The sequence below is a fragment of the Photinus pyralis genome, unplaced genomic scaffold (assembly GCF_008802855.1).
Source record: "Photinus pyralis isolate 1611_PpyrPB1 unplaced genomic scaffold, Ppyr1.3 Ppyr1.4_LG1, whole genome shotgun sequence".
In the NCBI taxonomy this organism is placed as follows: Eukaryota; Metazoa; Arthropoda; class Insecta; order Coleoptera; family Lampyridae; genus Photinus; species Photinus pyralis.
In genome coordinates this window covers 18891941-18917474 of record NW_022170249.1, presented here as the reverse complement: position 1 = coordinate 18917474, position 25534 = coordinate 18891941, and the positions used below count along the sequence as shown (strand labels likewise).

At 35.1% G+C, this 25534-nt stretch overlaps 1 protein-coding gene across 5 annotated transcripts in view; it reads left to right on the top strand.

Annotated features, from left to right (window-relative positions):
• The first annotated feature begins 811 nt into the window (after positions 1-811).
• LOC116168411 (cilia- and flagella-associated protein 410) overlaps positions 812-25534 on the top strand; it is a 32404-nt gene continuing 7681 nt past the window's right edge. The window contains exons 1-8 of one of the 5 annotated variants that reach the window (XM_031484244.1): positions 816-1174; positions 1230-1295; positions 15991-16158; positions 16211-16439; positions 21790-21882; positions 22004-22129; positions 22219-22314; positions 25351-25509. In XM_031484244.1, the coding sequence (XP_031340104.1) occupies positions 1092-1174; positions 1230-1295; positions 15991-16158; positions 16211-16439; positions 21790-21882; positions 22004-22129; positions 22219-22314; positions 25351-25509 (1020 nt within the window). In that variant the 5' untranslated portion in view covers positions 816-1091. Of the gene's footprint in view, positions 1175-1229; positions 1296-15990; positions 16159-16210; positions 16440-21789; positions 21883-22003; positions 22130-22215; positions 22315-25350; positions 25510-25534 lie in introns of all 5 variants that reach the window. The other 4 variants (XM_031484235.1, XM_031484227.1, XM_031484252.1 and 1 more) reach the window with 4 other exon arrangements.

Here is a 25534-nt window from a genome sequence, read left to right as displayed (position 1 = left end):
TTTTACAATAACTTTTTTTGTAAGCGGTACAGAAAAAATTCCTTCCTTGGTACAAGACTCGACACCATAACGAACCAAATAGCGAAAAAAGTAGAACAATAGCTCTTAAGATAAAAAACTAGTAGCGTCGCAAAGTTAGCGGACGGACGGACGGACGGACGGACAAAGTGGCCACAATAGCGCATTTTTTTTATTTTTGTGGAAATGCGCTAAAAATGAAAGAATGTAAGGAATTGAAAAAATTTGAAGAACTTGAAACGTAAAAATGACAAGAATCCGAAGAATACGAAGAAACTGATGACGTATAGGTAAAATCGAAATAATCTCATAAATGCAAATAAGCGTCCGAAGAACATAAGAAGTCGTAGTAGTTTCTCAAGAATCTGAAGAGGCATATAAAACATCAAGGTAGTACCATTGAATTTATAACTATCAATTCAATGGTAGTACCACAGACAACATAGTATATGTTGTCTGTGGTAGTACTTATTACTATTCTAAAAGCAGCGATCGCGGAAAATGATCATAGTATTTAAGTCTAGCGCATTTTTTATTATTAAAGGTTGCTCAAATTTACAAGATCTGAATTATAATGCTAAATATGTACTGTCATTGCTGAAAACGAAAATACAATGGTACTATGATCATTTTAAGCGTTGAGAAATTTTGTTCGGAAGATAGTGCACACAGAGTTGCATAACTGTAGGCGTTCCCGTTCTCCTCTTACATTGCGTTTACATACTGTATTTAATTTGTGCTAATATGCATTATAAAGGTACCATTGCAATCTCTTTGGTAATCTTTTGTAGTTTAGATTAGCACATTACATTTTAATAATTAATCGAAGGCCACTTTTTTGAAATGTACGAGGTGGCAACACTGCAGTGGGTGTTTTGCTTTTGAAACGAAGTGGTTGTTTTGTTCTGTTCCACAATCGTGCGAGATTTTTGATGTGTACGATCAGCTGTGCAATTTTGTGATAAACACATGCGAACTTTCAAATGAAGTAACGCAGAACGCGTGAGTGATTCGTTATGCTTAAAGGCAGTGCTGCATTTTGATATAATTTCTTCAATAAAATTGCACTCATTATGGCTAAACGTCTAACTGAAGAAATGGTTATTGCCAGAAGTAAACTTTCAGACTTATCTAAAGTGAAACGCTTAAATTGTTGGTGAGTTCTTCACACAATCGGAATTTACAATTTCCACCGTTTGATTTACTTACAGGGGAAGTGAGTTAGTCGACGTATCGTTGCTTCGAAAGATGCCCAGTGTGGAAGTCCTATCATTAAGGTACTCAAATTGTTTTCGTAATAGCAATGCCCCATCCATAATTTAAACTTAAACAAAAAAACAAAACATGAATCATTGTAAGTTAATGCGTCTGTTTTAAAATGCCCTAAAAGGTATGCCAAAATCAAGGCTATTTTCTTCAGTGGGTTACTCTGGTTCGCCCACATTTCTTCATTTCATATATGTCATTGTGTTTTAATTATGTTTATAATCGCATATAAATAGATTATTCATTATTTACCACTAGAAATCTGCATAATTTTACATATTTTACACCTAGAAATCTGATTCTAATTGCATTTGTACTAATTTACTATGCATCTCTGAACTTGGGAGTTGATCAATCATTTTTTGTTTCCTTTATGTCTGTGTTACATAAGCATAGAGTGACAATACTATTAGAATTATATTATCGACACTACACTGTCAATCTTTATTCTTCACAAAATTAGCTTCTTTTGCATATTTAAACAAAAAAAGCAATAGAAAACGGAAAATTTGATCGATAATATGCTAGGCACCTGTTTTCTTATTTCTCATATGGAGTTCCACATGATTTCCTACTAGGACCTTCGCTTTATACTCGGATTTGATTTGATTGACAAATTTTATTGTTGTAATAGTAGTAGGTTGTGGTTTTCTCTTTCTAGCACAAACTTCGACTTTCGATTGTCAATAAATGCCTTCTTATTTTGAACAAATACACAATGAAAACACTTGTAAGTTTTGAATAAAAAAATTTTAATTTGTACAAATGCAAGGAAATTTGAAGGATATGCAGATTGTTAAAAAGCGGCAACTTATACAATATTTACATAGGGAAATTGTTAATAATTTGCTCACAGTTTACTGAATATGCAGTCGTGGTGAGAAGTAATGACCTCCCGGGCTCCCTTGGATACCTCAACTGTCGAAAACGTACTGAGAAAAATATGCCAGTTCCTCCGTGATTTAATTCAATTTCATTTCAATCCTCGGAACTTTTCCTCATTTTAAAAAGAAGCTCAAAACTTACAGGAGTATACTAATTCTGTGCTATGCTTGAGATAATAAAAGTTTAAATTTCTACCTGCTGATAATGTATACCTAAGGAAAGTGTAAGTATTGATCGAGGTATTTATAACATGATAGGAGATTGTATTGAGATATGTCATATCATGAAAAAGCAGGTACAGCCTCGGGTACAGCTCACTAATCATTACTGGTTATAATAATAATTACTTTACTTTCCGAATGATAAAAAGGTACTTTTGTATAGGGTACTCAATAATAGAAAACAAGTTTTAAAAGTTAGTAGGTATGCAAACATAAATGACGAGAGCGTATTTTCCTCCTAATAATATTATAGCTAGGACCAGGAAAAAATACCGGTAGGCACGAGATCCTTACCCCATTCTCTTTCAAATGAGCCGCCTATTGTCGAAGTCTATACAATTTAATAAAAAATAATGGAGCGTATACAAATTTTGAAATGGGAATTATTTTTACTCGAAGTTTCTACATATGAAACTTTTTTTAAATGCTTTTTTAAATAGCACTGCGCATTGTCTACATTAGAAATTTCATTGAATACCTTCATAAATAAAACATACAGCATGTGTAAAGAGCAGGTAATTTTAGTTTAATTCAAAGTGCCTACATATGATATTTTATTTAACTACTTTCGTAAATAAGAAAGTGGCCATTGCGCATGCGCAAAACCAATTTTGCAACTGGTGTTAGATTTGTCTTTATTCCAAATGTCTATGTATAAAATTTCATATAAATGCGTTCATAAATAAAAAAGTTGGCATTGCGCATGCGCAAAACAACATTTTGAAAACGTCGATCATTTTATTTATATTCGTAGTGTTTACATATAAAGTTTCATTTAAATATCTTCATAAATAAAAAAGTTAGCATTGTACATGCGTTAATCCAAATTTTTACACTGCGCATGCGCAAAACCAAAAAATATCTGTACGCACGGAATCCTAGGACCAAGCCCTTTCAAATGAGCTCCATATCGCCCAAATCAGTTCAGTGGTGTAGAAGGAGTACGTGTAACGGACGAACGGACGATAAAGTGCAGCCAATAGCGATTTTTTACTTTGAGGAAGATATGATGTAAAAAGAAACACATGGGCGTTAAGAAGTGCGACGAACTTTGGGCTCACGCACAATGGGTGAGCTTGAGGAATTAAATAACTATTAGTGTAAGAATAATGGCAATTTAATTAAATAAATAAACAAATTATGGCAAGTAAATAGAGCAGCGGGAGACGGAGGCAACCAGTTGTCGGCGGGAGGCTGGCGAAACGACAGGGACGGACGGACGGACTCGAGCGCTGGGGGATCGGTCTCGGTAGCCTCTGGGGTAAACTCAATCGGAGAAACGGCAACTTCAATAATTCTGCGGGTCCAGCAGATGGCGGTGGTCACTTTCGGCAAAACTAAAACAAAATTATGGCAGATTCCCTATCGGGAGCGTAAGCAATAAAGCACAAATCGGCGGATGCGGTGTAAAAGCAAATTCAAAATTTCGGTACTTACAAAACTTGATTGGTGAAAAATGCAGAAACAGAGAAGATTTAACTTACGGTACGCAAAATGGCGGTAGGTAGTTACAGAACTTACTAGTGACGGTAAAAATGCGAAAGATAAAACTTACGGCCTCGCTTACGGCAATTACAAACTGCAAAAGATGCCCACAAAATAAAGCGTTTACCTTATAAAGAAATCCGAATTTTGGCGAAGTGGAATAGGGAATTTCCAGCTCCTCGCTGTATATTTATACTAAAACGGTACAAATTAATGCGGTTTTTAATTAATTACTCGGCCTGTAGTTAACGGGAAAATATAAGATGAACATCGAACGTCCCGTCTTTTAAGCGCGCTCATTGACGACAATACAAAACGGAAACCAAAAGGCAGACAAATATTTCATAAGTAATATTTACACCAATGCAAAGACACGATACACGACAAACCTTTGTATTTTACACTGACTAATGAAAAAGTCACAAATTTTCTAGTATTAACTCGGTTGGATTTGACGAGGTGAGAGAACACCCTGTATCTTCGAAACGGCTGAGCCAATTTAAACAAACTTGGGTTAATTGAAAAGATTTATTCTTTGGCTATAAATATTATAATATTTGAAGTTTTGTTAGTTTCACTATCACCGATTGAGGGCTTTTTTCGACATTCCGACAGAAATGGTTAATTTTCTCAAAAAAATTAAATGCATTGGTTCGATTCATGAAAAAGTAGCTAAATGATGCCTAAACAAGCTCGCGAAAACAGCATCTCGATATCTTTAGATATGACATAGATATATATCGTGATGGTCAGCATTTCCAGTATTTACGGCGGCATTAAAAGCTTCCTTTTTTAAATCGATCCACCTTAGGACCATATAATAAAAATAATTCCGGAAAAATTAGCTTAAAAAAATAAAATTTTTAAAGTATAAAATTTTCTTTCGCCTAAATTTTAGGTTAGGAACAAGATATCGAGATGCGGTTTTCGCGAGTTTGTTTAGGCATCATTTAGTTACTTTTTCATGAAAAAAAAATCGAACCACCGCATTTAATTTTTTTCACAAAATTAACCATTTCTGTCGGAATGTCGAAAAAAGCCTCGAAAGCCCTCAAGCGGCGGTATGTGAAACTAACAAAAGTTCAAATATTATAATATTTATAGCCAAAGAATAACTCTTTCCAATTAACCCAAGTTTGTTTAAATTGGCTCAGCCGTTTCGAAGATACAGGGTGTTCTTTAGGGAAACCTTTGAATCCCCCCCCCCCCCACCGCTTCATTTTTTGAGATACAGGAAAAATTGCCAAACAAAAAAGGTTCAGACTGTCGTCGTCTTCAAAAACCGGACATTTTTTTGTTAGGTTAATATAGCGAAATTCACAGAAACATCACTTTTTTAGATTCCAGATTACAGTTACGCCCCTTAGCGACCATTTCAGAAATTTAAAAATATTTTCCAGGTTTTTCTTGTGGCCGTTTTAGTAATAACTTTTTTTACCGCAAGCCTCTACGAGGGACAGGTTCCCAGAGACAGTACCTCGCATTCTATTATTGTAAATCTCGCGCTCTGCGGTAACTATTACCGCCGTAAACGTTTTTTACAATAAACACTTTTTCATCAATGGAATACATCGTAAGTTTTGTAGTAAGTACAAATTAAAATTATTGACAGTTATCGTACCTTGTTTTCATGACTACCGTGATTTTTTAAACCCAGTACACATTTTGACTATAACTCTCGCCAGGAAAGATTGCCGGTCACAGCATACAGTGTATCGATTTACAATCTATGTTTTTCTTAAGATCCGAGCGACTTCCGGAACAGGATCGTGCCAATGTTAAACGAAAAGTCTTTTTGTTCAACATTGACACGACACTCTCCCGGAAGTCGCTCACATCTTTAGAAAAACATAATAATTAAACGTGCAACTAGACGTTAATAATTTGCATATCATAAAACGCGGAAAAAATCTTTTTTCCAATGGTGGCATTATGAACTCTCTAAGTTAATTTGGGGAGCAACAATCTGCGAAAAACTGTTTTCCTATATTAATTCCCTATGTTCGGTTTGAAAGTATTCACCCGGTGTCCCGGTATAATCTATTTTCACAAGAGCAGCATCAATTTGGGATGATTCACTCTTACAGCGTCGGTAGGATACGTTAAATACGTTCTCGCGTAAACGGGTAAAAATCGTAGTTTTTAGCGCATTTTTGCAAATTTATTTGTAAAAAGGAAGCTTTTAAGCCGGATTTATAGTTCCGTAACCGTAAGAACGTAAGAACGGAACGTTAACGAAAATTATACGATTTATAGTTACCGTAGTGGTAAGAGATGAGCTTGCGCATTAGTGCGAAACGAATTATGCCATTATTGCCATTGTATGTCATATGTCAGTAAGAGTAACGTGCATTTCAAAATAATTCAATAACAACAAAGTGTCAATAATATTATTGTAAATAAACGAAACGAACGTCAGGATAAACTCAACTGTTTGAATTATCCGAGTACTACCGAAGACAAGCGCGTTAGCACGATTTACCGTAAGAAATAAAGCTGAATTTATACATAGTTCCGTAACCGCAACACCGTACCGTAACGTTTGGAATTAAACCCTACTTGTTGCGCGTGAACATTTATAGTTCGCGTTAACGTTGCGTTAGAACGGTTACGGTACGTAAGAAATGGCCAAATCTTATTTCTTACGGTAAATCGTGCTAAGGCGCTTGTCTTCGGTAGTACTCGGATAATTCAAATAGTTGAGTTTATCCTGACGTTCGTTTCGTTTATTTACAATAATTAGTGACACTTTGTTGGTTATTATTATTTTGAAATGCACGTTACTGTTACTGACGGATGACATACAATGACAGAATTCGTTACGCGCTAATGCGCAATCTGGCACTTGCCACTACGGAACTATAAATCGTATTATTTTCGTTAACGTAAGATTTTACGGTTCCGTTCTTACGGCTACGGAACTATAAATTCGGCTTAATGCAACGTTAACGCGAATTATAAATGTTCACGCGCAACAAGTAGGGCTTATTTCCAAACGTTACGGTACGGTGTTGCGGGTACGGAACTATAAATTCAGCTTTAATCTCACATTAACTGGCTGACTAGCTGGCAGCAAACGCGGACTTATACTTTCAAAGACAAAATCGACGATGTTAATGTTAATCCCACAATTCCTTTCAAATGGAAAAATGCTCTTTAAACAATTGTGAGCCAGGCGAGTGGACTGAACTCGCTTTCGGTTGTCGAGCGTTACGCGTAACGACCCCAGAATATAGAAGCGTGCCGTATATTCTATGGCGTTACGCATGGCATGATTTTACTCCCGTCCAAAATATATAGTGATATTCATGTAGAAGTAGACATAGGGGTTTCCTATAGGAATTTCCTATGTCTACATTTAAATCATAAAAAGTTTTTTGAAGGACGCCTTACTTTATGCAACCAAAGTAACTACCTACAACAAATGAAGATCTGCCTGTCATATTAATTAATTTGAATATTAGCGCTTTGACTTCCGTATTCTAATTTTCGTTCGTGTGCGATGTATTCAACTAAAGAAAAAGTTGATATTTTCAATTGGTATAGTGCCGATAACAGAGAAAGGAGCTTAAGAGATTTATTTTCTGTGAAGCCAAGGCAACAATATTCAAATTAATAATTGATATGACAGCCAGATCTTTATTTGTTTCAAGAAGTTATTTTGGTTGCATAAAATTATGCGACTTTTTATCATTTGAAAACAGACATAGAACATCCCTCTGTCTACTACTACATGAATATCACTGTGTAGTTATGGTGCATATGGAAGGATAAGAGGTAGTCACTTCAAAAAATACCAAGAAATCATCATAAAGCGGTAATAAAACGTACGCGTTTCGTCAAACAAACATCTGAGTTGCTGTTTCTGGTGTTTTGTTTCAGGTTATATCACTTCCACGGCCACAAGTTCCAGTGTTTCCAGATAAAGTTTTGAGTGACGTTTTAGTACGGAAATCGATAACAGATCTGCAACAAGTAGCATTTTCTACAAAGAAATTAATTTTATTTATTTATTTTTTTATTTATTTATTGTCCCTCTGGTTCTAGGCCCTCAACAGGCTTACGCCCAATTACAGAGTGACCCGCATAATGCTTTTTTTGTTACATGGCTACACCAAACCAAGCAATTATAGACCATATTTTACAAAAAAAATGATCGCCATTTTGAATCCTAGCGGATGAATTATGAGTACTGCGGGTAAATGTAATTCCAAGGATCATGCCAAGCCGCTTGTTCAATCACTGAATTACACCTACACTATTTCGTATAGTACTTTTTCAACTAAATTTTAGTACATATATTGTACATTGTTTTTTTTATCTTGTCATCTTTTCTCATTTTGTTTCCCGTATTCGCCAATTGTTCTTTATATTACTTCTATTATTTTATTTCCTATTCTGATGAAAGATTAATTACATAAGCCTTGGTGGTAATCATCTACCGTTTTTGAATTGATTTATTTTGGGCATGCTAGATCTCTCTCACTCAACCTTCACTGATAGCAATTACACAGAAAAAGATACAGAATTTTTTGGTGCATTCTAATGACCACTTTTTAAATTGAATCGAGCAATTTTAAGCGTGGGAATGAGGGAGTGTATTGTTTGTGGAAAAATTGAGGAATTGGGCCATTGAAAAGGTACGTCTTTTACTTGATCTTGAACTGTAGATTTCTGTGTAGCGGATCAACTAACTTAATTAGAAACATGTACAAACAGTTTAGCTAATTTAACGCTCATTATAAGATTAGCGTTAATCCGAGATTTAATACTGAAAGATATTTCGGTCGCTCAACGTCTATCTGTGAACTGTGACCTATTTCATAAATACGAACAATGAAATATTCAGGGTTACGCTAATTCATTATTTATTGATTGGGTACTTGACTGTATACATTTTCCATCAGTCGACACTTTCTATGTCGGTCGGTGGGTTTTTCAATATTTAATCAATAGGTTAGCTAGATTCATATTTACTTTCCACCAGATTTGGTTTTTGATTGATTCTCATGTGTATATTTGAACACGCACTTTCGTTGGTAAAACGACCGAACGTATTTACTTAGTGATTGGGTAATATTGCTATTAAATGGAGCGACCTCGAATTTATTGCGAGGCAAAATACTTAATAATGATTCTAATTTTTATTTATAATCCCTGGCAAAAATTGAACATCGATGGATTCACCACGGGATCTGAGAGACATTCTATCTGTCCTTCCACTTCTGAAAGTATCCAGAAATCGTGTAAAGTGAAACATTCGTCGTGCTATTGGGTGGCGGCGTCAATCGACTTTTATAGGATGTTTTAGTCTGAAAAAAGACAGTCAGAAATCCAAGGCTGTGTAAGGGTACGGCACCGTCGAAATGTCTACCTTAGCCAAAAACTCAGACAAGTGGGGCGCACTTGAATGAATACTATTCACTTGACACTTCTATGTCATATCAGGCATATGTAATGTAACTATCACACCTCGTACAAATATAGGAAGTGGAAAAACAGTAATGGTTGGGGGGGGGGGGGGGGGGGCTCTAATTAACTTTTCTTCTCGCATTACTGACAAGAGCTGCATGCGCAACATGATACGGATACGGAACTGTATGAGGTACTTCCTTCACGAATTAAGCGGTTAATCAAAACATACAGTGCACCATCACACTGAAAATCTACTTACACGTGAACACATAAGTAACTACTTAATAAAATAATAAAATATAAAGGCATAATCGCCTCTACGAGTATATTGTATTATATTCTTTCCATAAGGGGAGCCCAACCAGGCAGCACTTTACATCTGGTGAAGCACTTTCGAGATTAGGGCTGGGCGCATAACCTGAGAAGACTTTCGGATCTCTTTTGCATCAGAATAACACATATGTTGTCGTGAGGAATTACAAAAATGTTGAGTGAAGTTTATTCAAACATAAAATACAGAATTCTCATCTGTCAAGATTATACACCAAAGCAAATGTGATCAGATTCAGTTCGTTGCATAAGTCTGTCCGGGCACCATTTTCTGCTTAGGTCGTTTATCTTCAGTGTTGACACATTGAGACAGAAATCATCCACGACCATCGTGCGTGCCCTGTTTCTTGTTTTTCGGACACACGTTTACTTTGTGTCTTGGCTTTTTACATTTAAAACAACGAATCGAATCGTTACCTATTTGTCCTTTTGCTTATTGTCGTCACCTTTTCGTCGCTGATTCTGCCGTTCGTCGTATTTCTTTACAACCATGGCACCCGACGTTGCCGTATTTCCAGCGCCATTTTTGCGTGCGTCGCTTTCCTCATTTTTCACTAGTTGAACATATTCTTCCACTTCGTGTTAAAAATTTCGGAACATAAAAATGAAAGAAAATACTTTTTTGTTAATTGTTCCTTTGTTTTGCTTATTTTAATGACCCGTCATGTTTAATGACCTTAAATGTTGACTGTATAGTGTATAAAAAAAGGTATGTGTGGGCTGGCAATTCATTCGGTTAATTCTGCTATTATAGTAGTATAGATTGGAGAGAGCTGTTCACCACATGTTCAAGGTTACCACATAATCAAGGTCATTCCGTCCGCTCTCTGGTGCCCCCCCCCCCCTTCTCACAACCCAAGGTCTCCGTGCCCTTCACAACAGTCAGGGTTATACTTCTCCACCAGACACTACCAAGATTGGAGACAGACAAAGTAAGCAAGCGCCTCGAGATGTAATCTTGGTGCTCAGGCAAAAATACTGGACTTCTCTACCTTGATATAACGGGCGATCAAAAATGAGTTGCTGTCGAGTCGCCTTTGGAAGTTCAAGTTAAATACGATTTCCCATGTAAACAAAAGTTCCAAAGGTGACTCGACAGCAACTCATTTTTGATCGCACAGTATAATGTACTATTATCCACAATTGGGATCCCCTAGCGAAACGACATTAGGTACATTATCGAAGTTGACGAATATCAAAATGTTTATTGGATGCGTTTATGTATAAGTGACGCCATATAACCTTCCTTTAAATGAATATGGAGTTATTAATCAACTCAAGCCATTAATATTGAAATTTCACGTGTTCCGCATTAAGACTGTTAACAATTTATTCTAATTGCTTGATGAACGACTCCATTAATAGGTTTCTAATGAAGGTAGAAGGATTTATAGTGGATTACCTATTATAATAAATTTTTTTTTTCTTTTTTGGCGATCGATTTCGACATTTATTGTCATTATCTGGCCTTAGCTAAAATATACATAAATAAAATCTCGTATGTTAACAAGTTAGAGGTTTTCTTACCGTCAAAGGTACCGTGACGGTAAGAAAACCTCTAACTTGTTAACATACGAGATTTTATTTATGTATATTTTAGCTAAGGCCAGATGATGACAATAAATGTCGAAATCGATCGCCAAAAAAAAAAAAAATTTATTATAATAGGTAATCCACTATAAATCCTTCTACCTTTATTCTAATTGATTAGATTATTGAATGTTAATGCCGCCTACCTGTGGTCAACGTTTCCGCATATATTTGCGAATGTTTAGAGTTGATGTTAAAGTGGGAAGAATTGCATTGTTTATTTAATTTACATTTCCTTTTTTGCACTGACTCAACTGACTGCTTTAAAATGAATAAAACAACACAATGGGTCTGTTCCTCAACCTGTTTGCAAATTTGTTTTCATTATCATTATCAAATGCAATGCATTTTAGATACCTCAGTACCTCTTTTATTTGGCGAGATACGAAAAATTTTTTGTTAAATATAATTTTATTTGTGACATCACGATCTATCTGATCGCATATCCAAACTTCCGGTATTACGGTTTAACCGGAAATCGATGCCACATTTCTTGCAATGCCTATGGTTTTTGAAGTTATTTGAAGAGAGCAATCAATTATCGGTATGACATGAAATATGCACATGGTTGAAACACAAAAAAATAAAGAAATTCGGGATTTAATATTTCCAACATTTAGCATGCCGTGTGCTGTCAGAGTGCGCGGTGCCTGTTGCCATTACATGGGGAGATCGTATCGTGCAAAAGTAAATCTTAAAAATGAAACATTGAACAAGTTGTTGTACGTCTTTTCTGTGTGATATGGCACACGGAATGCTAGATTTCATAAATTTTCTAAATATTGAATCCCCATTCTCCATTTTTTTTGTATATTAACCATATGCATATTTTGTGGTGTGGTACAGTAAATTGATTGCTCTTTTGAAATATAGTACGTACAGGGTGATTCAAATTCGAAGGCCACCATGGGGATTTCGGGAACTGTAAAGTAGGTAGTTTAAATTTGGCGTATTTTGATGCTTAACAAAATGCAGTTTTGAAACTTAAAAAATTCTGACTACTTTCGTAGATATCCGGAAAAAACTGTAACTTTGCAAAATCGTTATTATTTGTTCCAAAGTTATTTAAAAAGATATTTCGAAATAAATGACACATTATTATGGCCACTTTTGTCCCTCTACAAGATGCTACTTTTAAATTTTAAGTTTGAGTTTCCTCTCCAGTCAACCATCATCAACTTTGTTTTTTCTTACTTAAGTAATTTTTACTTTTTGTGGCATTTGATGGAGAATTTTTGTTTGATTTCAAAAATGTAAACATCACTATCTTTTAATCATAAATAGCGCTATTAATTCGTAAAAACGCAAGAAACTACGTACGTACACTATCTAAGACACAGTTTTCTAGGTAAAAAAGAAGATATTTTAACAATAGGTACCTAAAAATGTTTTTGAAATCAGAAAACAATTCTCTATCAAATGACACAAAAAGTAAAAATTACTTCTATAAGAAAAAACAAAGTTGATGATGGTCATAATAATGTATTATTTATTTCGAAATATCTTTTTAAAAAACTTCAGTAAAAATAAAGCAAAATTGCAAAACTTCGGTGTTTTCCCGATATCTCCGAAAGTAGTCGGAATTTTTCAAGTTTCAAAACTGCATTTTGTTAAGCATCAAAATACGCAACTTTGCCAAATTTAAACTACCTATCTATCAATCAATCAATACTTTATTATCAATAATAGTAGAACTATATAAGATTCGTCAAGGTAAACAACAAACTACAATTACATAGAGAGACAAACAAAACAAATTAAAATATATTAAGCCTGAATATCACAGATCAACGGACTGGGATTGAAGAAACCCGTTCACTGAATAGAAGGCATTTGCTTTTAGATAATTGCTAATAACATTTTTTAGCTGAGTTATTGGTAATGATCGATATTTCAAAGGTATTTTATTGTAAAATTTACTCCCATAGTATTTAATGCAATTTAGTGAAGTAGTTAGACGAACTTGATTTTTGCGTAAATTACCGATAATCTCTTACATTTCCCGAGATTCCGATGGTGGCCCTCGAATTTGAATCAACCTGTATAGTAAAATACATAGGCATTGCATTTGAAAAATAAAAGTTGCATCTATTTCCGGTTAAAACGGAAGTGATGTCGAAAGTTTCATTGTGCGATCAGATAGATCGTAACGTCACATATAAAATTATATTAATTTACCAAATTTTTCGTATCTCGTCAATTAAAAGAGATATTGAGGTGTCCCTATTATTTGAAACGCACTGTATACTTATGCTATAATGGTCTGAAAACACAGTAAAGACAATAAAGATATGGGATTGGATGAATAGTGGATGTTACTGCTAAGTTGTCCTCGTCTCATAAATAGATATAGTGTAGATGAAACAAGCAACAACATCTAAACAAAAGTTTAATAACTCCCGTCGAACTGCTTTGTGTACCACACTTTATACTGTAGTACAAGGTGTATGCAATATTCAATGCAATCAATGTTAGAGAGGGACGAGAAACATCGTTTCAGTATCAATCACATTTCCGCTATAGTAGTGAAGTCTTATACAGATTTCTCACGAAAATCACACTCGCGCGCACAAGGTATAAAAAAAACTTCTTTGTGTAAATGATAGAGCATGTAATTTTGCACAAAAACTGCGTGACGGGATCGGGCTCTGAAACCCTCTATAGTACAGACTAAATAGTGTAAAAATTTTCTTGACCTGGGCAACACTAATGCTTCTTTTTGCATTTTATTGTGATGTAAGGGTTCTTGAGTAGGTACGCGGATAGCTGCAGTCATGACTCCAAACTTGAATTTATTTGCACAATAATATTGTACACCCTGTATATACAATATCCGAGACAATATCATCAACAAAATTATGTTGGTATGCTTGGATGGGTTTATTGTGGTGTGTGATATCCCCGTCAGTTGAAGTTGGGGGGTGTTCTGTGGCTGTAGGCTCCAAAGGTAGGGCTGTCAGGTACATCAAGATGGCGTCGATCGGGCTGCCGATTAACGGAATCTAGCTTTGTTATAATTTTCAACTTTCTCATTAGGTACTGACGTGTTTCCTTTTATTCAGATTAACATTATTGATCAAATGTATTCCTTAACTTGAAAATCATCAAGATTTATCAAAGGAGGGCTTGTTTATTCGTAAAAAAATTATTAATTTGATAACATTGACAAAAAACCAAAAATGCAGAGGTAAAAAAATTACATCGAAATAAATAAATATATACAGGTTCCACTAAAAAAATCAGTTACCTATTGACACCGTAAAAATAGGACACCCTGTACATTCATAAATAATTTCTGTACATGCGCATCCATCTATAGTTGACATATTCACAAAGGGATTTTTTTAACGCATTTTCCAACGAATTTGGGTGCGCTATTGCAGTCATTTTCTCTGTCCGTCCGTCGGTCTGTCTGTTCGAGGCTTTAACTACTCCTACAGTTTTCAAGATATTAAGTTCGTTCTTTTTGCATTCCGTAGCGTATAGCTCTTGCACCGGAGCCAAGGAAAATCTTGACAATTAAACTGCACAATGTCAACTTCCTTAATATATTTTGTTGAAGTTTTAACCGTAGATATTTCCGGTGAAATATATATATCGCATATAGTAAAAATCAGTTGTGCGCATGCGCAGACTGCGCAATGGCAACTTTCTTATTTAAGGAGTTATTTCTTTGAAATTTTACCCAAAGATGCTTTTAGTGTAAGCAAACGTATCGCATATTGTAAATATCAGAATAATGTGCGCATGCGCACGCTGCGCAATGTCAACTTTCTTATTTATTAATATATTTTGTTGAAAATGTAACCACAGAGATTTCTGGTGAAGGCAAACAGATCGCATATAGTAAAATCAGATATTCGCAGACTGCGCAATGGCAACTTTCTTATTTATGGAGATATTTCTTTGAAATTTTAACTAAAGTTGCTTTTAGTGTAAGCAAACGTATCGTATATTGTAAACATCAGATTAATGCTCGCATGCGAAATCTCAATTGTTATTTACCGAAATCGAAATTTTAATCACAGATGTTTCAGTTAAAGGCAAACATAACTGATATTGCAAAAATTAGATGTGCGCATGCGCAGTCAGTGCCAACTTCTTTATTAATCAAAATATTTCTTTGAAATTTTTATTTTAACCATGGATGCTTCTAGTAAAGAAAAACATATCACATGTAGTAAAAATCGAAAACTACAAATGTCATTGGAAAAGCAAACATATCGAACAGAGTAAAAATCAAATCCACGCATGTGCAGACAGCAAAATATCAACTTGTTTACTTATGAAAATCTCTCTCTAAAGTTTAATCATAAACGCTTCTAGTAAAAACAAACATCGCGTACCTATAGCATAAATTAAATATGCTCATGCGCGAACTGCGCAACGCCAACTTTTTTGTTTATGGAGATATTTCTTTGAAATTTTAACCATATATGCCTCTAGTAAAGAAAATCACAGCGCACATAGCTATGGCCTTTCGGGAAGTACTGATCATTCATGGAAAATGCGCTAAAGTTACTCGCCTTAGGGCCAAAAAATATTTTTTTAACTAAGCGTTCCCATTGCAAAATTTCGTTTCCCATTCAACAATTTTTAGTTTTTAGCTTAGTGAGGTTGCCAACTTTTCCAGCATGATTTCAGGAGTTTCTACTCTACGATGTCGAATCCCTAAAGGGAAAGAGAAAAAAAAGTTGATATTAACCATTCTACCACCCATTATTTTTGACGCTCATATCACTTCTGTAGATACAAAAATACAACTAAATATTTTTTGCAGTATAAACAAAATAAATAGTCTTTGCGATTTCCAATATTGTGGTGCTCTACAAGAATTATACATCAGGCAGAATGATATCCGTGATCTAAACCAAATATGTTACCTCCAAGGATTGCCGAACTTGAAAAACTTATGGTTAGGAGAAAATCCATGTGCTACAGGAGAAGGGTGAGTAGTTTTTGCTGTAAACGTTTTCTCTACAGTTCGTTATAACCTGTAGGTACCGAATGGCTGTGCTAAGGACACTTCCGCAACTGCAAAAATTGGATAACGTTTCCGTCACTCAGGACGAGTTACGAGAAGCTACACGAAAAGGTAGAGGACTTTCGCACCCTGAGGATCCGCAAGATAGCGAAGAAGAGTACATTCCTCAGGGTCAATACCAAAGGTATCAAGAATATCCGGCCGAAAATGAGTACAGTCCTCAGCAAAGTCCGTCCACGAACGAGGTAAGGATTAACCAATGACTGAATTAACATATTAAAAACGTTTTTCACTTTATTGCATGCGAAAATATCTAAATTTCTGATCTGTAATATATCACAAAATTAAAGGTGTATTCTGTAATTGGCGCACCTCTATAATTATGCATTAATCCCATTTAGATTTCATTAGTAGAGATTTGAATAGAGAACAGGAAATTCTTATGTGAGGTGTGAGAAGATCGCTGGATCATTTTCGATTAATGTTATATGACAATTTACCTCACTATAATTAAACTTTTTGTATTTATAATGCAAGAGAACAGCATGTGCTTAATAACTGGACACCAACATCATGCTGAAAGACACCATATGGCGAATTCAGTAATGTCACGTCTTTACAGTTGTGCACATTGCAAGTTTGAAAACTTGATTAGGTTATTAACAAACGGCGACAGTATCTCTTGTTTTTCCCATTAAATTTGTGCATGCACATATTTTCAGTAGAGCATAAATATCCCATGGTGTAAAATAATTTAATCTTTATTATAAACACAAAATGAATCAAGCTTATGGCTTACGCAATGTAAGAGCAGCTGAATATATACGATCAGTCTATCACTCTACTACTAGTGGAGTCTTAGGAGTTTTCTTAGGAATATCACGATCGCGGGCAAACTGTAATATATACGAAACAATTTTTGAATAAGAGACATATATTCTTTCACGTTATTCTTAAACACTGTAAAGATAACTTTTTGCGCGAATGAAATACAAGGTGTAATTAAATTGTTAATTGTATTTGCAGGATCTCTGCACGTCAATATGAGACATTAAAAACTTTATTAATATTTATACAGAGTGGCCCAACGAGAAGTATACAGAGGGCATTTAGGGTATTAAATTAGAAATTTCGAAAAATCCTCGAACACCTCAATTTTGTATTCGAGGGTCACGAACCCAAGTCTTCACCCCTCTACGTAGGGAGCTTAACCCCTAACATTTTAAATGGAATCATATGGCAAATGGCACATTATTTGAAAGTCAATTTAGTCGTGATTACTAATCTGCTTTGCTTTTTAAATTCTATTGATTCGTTTCGGAGAACTGACAGGTTCACTTAAGTTTAACAAACAAATTGAAACGTCAAAATAAAGTTTTAATACAAGGTGACTTTTGTTTTGGTTTTTTTAGAAAAAACCATTTCGAATGCGAATTATCTCCGAAACGAATCAATAGAATTTAAAAAGCAAAGCAGATTAGTAATCACGATTAAATCGGCTTTCAAATAATGTGCCATTTCCCATAGGATTCCATTTAAAATTTTAGGGGTTAAGCTCCCTACGTAGAGGGGTGAAGACTTGGGTTTGTGATTTGTATTCCAAAAGTTGTCCCCATTGAATACAAAATTGACGTGTTCGAGAATTTTTCGAAATTTCTAAATATAATACCCTAAAAGCCCTCTGTATACTTCTCGTTGGGCCACTCTGTATACATTTAATATAATTGGTGCATGACATTATTCGAAAATGACAGTGTTATCTGTGCACTTATTATTCTTTTTATGATCCTTTTTGCACTATTTAGCACGACGGTTGAAATAAAGCGCACGACAAACTGACTTAATCTGAAAAGGGGTTCAGTATTAATTAAATCTAATTGGTAATCTATTGTATGTGTATTCACTTATACAAAACATGTAAACAATTAGAAACTCATGTCGCGTTTATCACGGCGTGACCATTTTTACTGTGGCGTGGGAATCTATGCAAACAAAAGATTTTACACCTTTGAGGTTCTTTTTAAATAGCACAACTTCTCATATACCACCATTACTTACTTGCAGTACTTAATGAGATCTGTGGCAAAATAAATAAAGAAATCTTGCACGAATTGAATGGTAAATAGTTGTAATTAATGATAACAAGAACTGTAATGTAACATGGCAAACGCATCGTGACATTTTACAATACATATCTGTTATCAAAGACTATGACTCTGCAACACATTAATATTCTGAATCATTAAGGATTGGGTTGTAGACATCTCATTTCTGCAATTTGCTTGAGCAAGTAATGGAACCACCAGCGTACAAGATTCGGCAGCAAAACAAATTTCCAGTCTTGAAGCTACAATTAGGAATAAAAACAACCCAATAACTTCACGATTTGGAATTTTGGTCTCCAATTCCTTTCGTTTGAGATATTCACAAGCACCTTTTTCAATAAACGTTGAAACTAGATTACCACTCGACATTTTAAACTGGTCAGAAATTTGACAAGTGTAGCCTCCCTGTGAAATAAAAATTGAACCACCATCTTATTCTGTGAATTGAACCATGATCCAATTTTTGAACGTTCAATCCTAGTAGTCCAGGCAACGAGTGCTAAAAGGGGGGTGTGCCCGGTATGGCTGGAAGCGGAAGGTTTGACTTCAGGACCTTGTTTGGACCCCTTAGGAGGTAACCATACTCAAAGTCCCCACGATTCCTACTGGAGCCTTCCCGGGGGGAGGGGCGCAAAGGTCAACATTTTCTGTTTTTCGCTGATATCTTGAAAACGGTGCGTCTAGGAAAAAATTGTTTAAGAGCAAAATCAAAGCCCATAAAATTGTCTACAATTTTGATTGTTACAAGGTCGGAAGTCGGTTTAAAAATTTTTATGTCCTCACGTTTTTCATCAAACATTCCTTTATATCCTGTGAACCGATGATCTGAGAAAAAATCCGCCTTCGAAAAAGTTGTAGAGCATTAAATTTCCTTTCCGAAAATATCGCTCCTTCCCAAATTATCGTTTAACCGGTCAAAAGTTACAGCAGTTTTAAAATTTCCTGAAATTTTTCGTCATCTTCTATATGCAACAATTTCAATGATTTCTCACCTTCGCACCTGCTATTTTCCATTTTAACTTCCATTTATGATATAAGGACAATAAATAGGCATCCAAGTGGGTAATTTAGACAAAAAAAAAACAGCTATCGCCATGAATGCTTCCTGAAGTCTGTGTCCACAGTGAAGCCAGATATCTCGTCTCTCCCACCATCCGAGGGAGCAGCACGACAACACAGCTTTCGAGTGTACCACCAGGTCCAGCAATGGCTGGAGAACGACCTCTCCCCCGACCAATGGGGCTGGGAAAAGGGATCACAACAACCACCTGATACCAGTCCTCACAACTGATCCAGCTGTACCGGAAGAAATAGTCAACTGTATTTTCTGCAGATGCACGACAGACTGCAGTTCTGCGAGATGTGGGTGCAAAAAGGCCTCCATGCGATGCTCAACCATCTGCCACAATTGCCACGGAAATTGTTTGAATGGGATACCTCTCCAGGAAGAGGAAGAGGGCGAAGAGGTCGAAATTGTGGATATTTCACCGGAAGACGCTCCACTTGAGGAAGAACAGCCCGCCCGAAGAGACTCAAAAGGTCCACGTCCACAATGTACTAACCTTGCACGTCCACTGCTAATGACAGCGAATAATCCATTCTATTATTTAAATTTTATCACGTAATAATATTAATAATTTTTCCTGGATAGATGATGAAATATTTCAGGAAATCTTAAAACTGCTGTAACTTTTGACTGGTTACGACAATTTGGAAAGGAGCCACATTTTCGGAAAGGAAATTTAATGTTTTACAACTTTTTCGTCGGCGGCTTTTTTCTCAGATAATCGGTTCACAGGATATAAGGAATGTTTGACGAAACGCGTGGGTAAAAACAATTTTTCAAAAATTTCCGGCCTTCTGGAGCTTATATCGCGGAAACGGTTGGGAATTTCGAAAAAGTGTATACAATCAAAATTGTAGACAATTTTATGAGCTTTGATTTTGCTCTTAAACAATTTTTTCCTAGACGCACCGTTTTCAAGATATCAGCGAAAAACAGAAAATGTTGACCGTTGCGACCCTGCCCCCGGGAAGGCTCCAGTCGGAATCCTGGGGACTTTGAGTATGGTTACCTCCTAAGGGATCCAAACAAGGTTCTGAAGTCAAACCTTCCGCTTCCAACCATACCGGGCATATTCATTCGTTGCCTGGACTATAGATAAAATTTTGCATCACTGACCCAGAAAGTTTCATTGAGCACAACAATAAATTTTTGCAAATCTTCTTCATCTCTGCTAACTGCAAGACCATGATCCACGTCAAGTGTCACAAAGAGACAAAATCATATACGGACTAGAATAATTTGACAACGTTTGCATCAACATTGTTATCTTGTCTTTATTTGGAGAGTAAAGTTATTGAGGAGTGGAAAAACCAGGTTTTCAGTCATTATATGTAATTAAGAAATTTTAGTTTTTGCAGTAAAATTAAGAAACAAATTCCATAAGAATATCGTTTTAAATTCGAATTTTAAGCTCCGTGTGACGTCATGCGCGGACTAGACGTATTTAGAACGGCAATCTAGCATACCTTGTTTTCATTTATATCATGAAACAAAACAATGTTTGCCAAGAAGAAGCACACGGCGCTATTAGTAGACGGCTCTCTGCGGTGTTGCCACATTCGTAATATCTTTCTTTATTCATCACGTAGACACACAAGATTTTTATAATCACGCGCCATCTAACAGGTAAATCTTATTTATGCCTGTAATTTCGTTACTGATTTTTACAATTAAATTAGCTGCTAATAATGGTGTCCACAATGTATAAGTAAACGGCGTTATTTAATTTGTTAAAAATAATGATTTTTAAAACAAAGTTTATATTAAAATGTTTACAAATTTAAAAGTTTAATGAAATAGCGCCGTTTACCGATAAATTAGAATTACACTGTTGAAAACTGCATGAGAACCGCGTATATTCATCAGAATTTTTTGTGCTAATGTGCTAAATTTGTGTCATGTTTGTATACATACGAATTTTTCTTATTAAAAAAGTTGAGTTTTTCAATCACTTACTTTGTGCATTTTTTGTAATTTTGAAAAATCATGCACGAGAAGGAAAAATGTTGCAAATTTCGCGGATTTGAAAATTCGATGTTCTAATTTTTTTGTTCCCCACTTTCTGTAAAAAAAACGTGTGAAACTTACCGAAATGTCATACACGTGTTCCGAACGAACGCGCTACAGCCAACGTGATAAAAACGCGTGGACACGCCAACTGCCGCGTTCCAAAGCGCCGTGCATAAAACCGTCCTAAACTTTATGACTTTGACTTAGCGTACTTATATTGTTGTTTTGGGAGACACTTACATGCTTTGCAGTTGCAAATTTGTAATTGGTGTGTGCATTTCAGTTTTCAATTTTGAAACACTGTGTTTATTCACTTAACAGAATTGTTTGAATCATTTTAATTATCACGCTTATAATATGTTATCATTCGTTAAGTTGCCATTAACATTGTTTAACTACATTAATTCCAATCAGCCCGAATACGAAGCAGACGAAGGGGAAGATTATTATGAGAGAGATGATTCTAATGCAATTGCTGACAGTCAAGAGTATTTGCCACAAATGCAGGTACGTACTTTCATATTTCACCTGCTGAAACCATGCCACTTTATTATCAAGTCTAACCTTGTATAATACACTTTGCGCGTTGTTACGGCGATTTGAAATTAAGACTATATTTTATGGGTAGCCCAGTCCGCCGAGGCGAATGGAAGCCGTACGAGGAAATTATTCACCCGAGCAAGAATATTCCGATAGGAGATCTAACAACTACGAACAAGAGTATCAACCGAGGCAGACAGCACAATATTATGAGGTAAGCTAAGCTCAATTCCAAACTATTTTAAACTGCAGGGAAATACGCATTTTCATGCATCTCTAACTTTTCTAATGTATATAAAGCAGAAATCACCTACAAATAACAACAGTGCTGATGAAGGCGGTGATGGTACTTATAGAGATATGAAATTGGTTTCAAGTCAATCTACTAACAGCATTAAGGTTTGTTTATTGTTGTATTCTGTCTTTTCTTTCTCTTCTTATACAATATAATAAAAATAGTTCCTACAGAGTGTTGCAAAATAGCTGCATTATGTTAAAACATTATTTAATAATGCTTATTTTCTTATTTTCTGCGACATATACAACATGTTAATAACTAAAAAAGGTGTTTTTAAATTTTAATACTAATCAATTTGTAACGCATCAAAGAGGGATTATGTAGAACCAGAAACAATTGTAGAAAGGTTGCGCCACTATGCAAAATTAACGTCAGCAACCATCAAGGTGTCGCAGTGAAGTGGAACTGCAGTACTGAGGGTCCCTGGTTCGAATCCGGATTCAGGCCTGCATATTTGTAAATTTAGAGTGGGCAGGGTTGGTAGAGCAGCCATGGCTGAAACCCAGCCCACTTAAAAGTAAATGCCAAAAAATAAAGAAAAAATCTTTGGGATATCTATTTTCTTATGCTTATGTAAACATAAGAACTCAATATTTCGTCCTCATTGCGTCCCTCTTTATAACACTATATCTCGACTCTCGTTTATTCCAAGCTTCAACTTTATAAAAAAATTCTATATAGGCTGTTTCACGCAAACCCTTACTTAAAACTCCCATTAATAATTTAAATCTGAAAAACTATTGAAAGAAAATATTATCATGATCGTTTCACTTCCGGTTTTACCGGATGTAGATAGCAACTTTCCTATTTTAAAATGAACACCCTATATTTTATTCTATTTTCGAAATCTACATAAAATCTACGTCCTTTGATACCACATTTCCCAATACGCATCAAAGGTTTTCAAGTTATTCAAGATTTTTCAAAATGTATGACCCCATTGACTTAAATTTCAAAAAGTCTTCCAGAATCGACAGTTCTCACTTGATGCCGCGTGACAATGATTTAAATTTTGATCGCCCTTCTACAGAGTGATTTAAAATTATTGGTCAACTTGAAAAACTTCAAATCTTAAAATTTTTTCAAATGAAACATGCTTTATTTTTTTTGCACTTCCAAATGTCGAAAAAAATTCTACATCGATCAAAGATTGTGACTGTTATGCATATGTTTCTTAGGAGGCTTTGAAACAAATGCGTTAGTAGATGTTATTGTACCGCTACTTGAGACACTACATGAAAAAAACAACTTGTTTCAACTTGACGGAGCAGTTCTATCCATGATGCTTATACAGCGAGTTTTTTTTAAATGCGAAAAATTCACTATGTCTTTGTTCAACATTTTTGAAGATAGGTGGATTGGGGCGTTGGCCTAGATCTCCAAATATAACGCCACTGGGCTTTTATGTTTGGGGTCATATAAAAACAAAGTTTACTTTATATCAGTTGCTTCTCGTGAGGAACTGGAAGTTAGGGTGAGAAGAGCTTTTGATGAAATGGATGCAGTAGACATTCGAGAGGCGACTACCAACGGGATTCATCGGAGGATCCTATTTGGATTGAAAAAACCGGTAGCCACATAGAACAAAACCTCAATTGATGTTTGTTTTTTATTTTGTCGTTTGTTATTACCTGTTTCGGTTTATTATGGCATCTTTATTTAACTTTTTAATTATGGTTAATAGGATTATTTTAATTTTTAGTGATATAAACTACCATCAACAAGGAATGCTAACAACTATAACTATAAAAAGGTTTGACAGGTCTACTAACGCATTTATTTCAAGGCCTTCTAAGAAAATTATGCATAACGGTCACAATTTTAGAAAACCTAAAATAAAACAAGACAGCATAACAGATAGATATAGGGAATGCATACTTGATTTATGTAGAATTTTTTTGACATTTGAAAGTGCAAAAAAATAAAGCAAGTTTCATTTAAAAAATCAACTTTTTAAGGTTTGAAGTTATTAAAATTGACCATTAGTTTTAAAACACTCTGTAGAAGGGCGATTAAAATTTAAATCATTCAAATGTACCATCAAGTCAGCATTGTTGATTTTAGAAGACTTTTTGAAATTCAAGTCAAGGGAGTCATAGGTACAGGACTGAAAAGAATAGCAATTTGGAAAAATCTTGAATAGGGTATAGGGAAATATGGTATCAAACCATGTCGATTTCGAAAATGCAATAAAATACAAGGTGTGAAATGATCATGGTAATATTTTTTTTTGATATATCACAAAAAACTATGTTGGAATGCAAATTTTCAGATTTAAATTATTAATGATAGCCTGAAAACTGTTAGGTAACGGTTTGCGTGAAACAGCCTGTATATGTATGTACTAAAAAGGATAAAAAACAGAGAATTTTTGTTTATCACCATGGATCATTTTCTTACAAGCTATTTAATATCACAGACAATTACTTCCTTAACCTAACATTTAAACCTATATAAAAATATACTCGGGCAGTAGTAAGATAATGCTGTAATAGACTTCTAATACTCTAATAAACAACATATTAAAAAAGTCAGTTTTTATATACAAACCTTTAAAATGTCATCATTTTTGTCTGCCATGACCTTGGAACCGTGATAATCGTTTGCGATTGTTTTTTTATTTAATTGTATATTTTGAAATTATCAAACAGCTGCCTTTATAAAATAGTTACGAACATAGTGAAATTTTCATACCTGACACACCTGAGTAACTCTAGGGACCCCCCTCGCCGGTCTTAGCGAGGCCCCATCTCATGGGTGGTAGTGGTAGTTGCAAGACACTTATTAGGCAAAATTTCAGATTTTATAATTTACATACAGGTTATGCCTACCACTGGCTCTTAGGTTACTATTAAAAGTGGCTCGGGGAGCAGGAAGTAAAATGAAGTTCGGGAAATCAATATTGTTTCTATGGGAGAACTTAAGCTACATCTAAATTAAATTCAAAATTGACAGAAGATTTATAATGATTTGTATGACTTCTGCTATAAACTAAAGTTTTGTACTATATATGATGACAAAGGCAATCTAACCAGCTTGTGAAAATTAATTCGCTGAATGGGTAAAACTTCCCTTTATCGCATAATTAATTAATAATCATGTGCAAAATTTAATTTAAAACGCTAACAATATTTTAGGATTACACGAATGGAGAAAAATACCATCCACAGAATAACTATCGACAAAATGAGGGTAGCGAAATCTCAAATCAGAGTCACGAAGCGGCAAATAGGCGAGAACGATATAATTGTCCAGCAAGTCATCAGCCACCATTTAATAGGAGGCCAGTTACTAGAGTAAGCATTTCACAGTGTGTTGCAT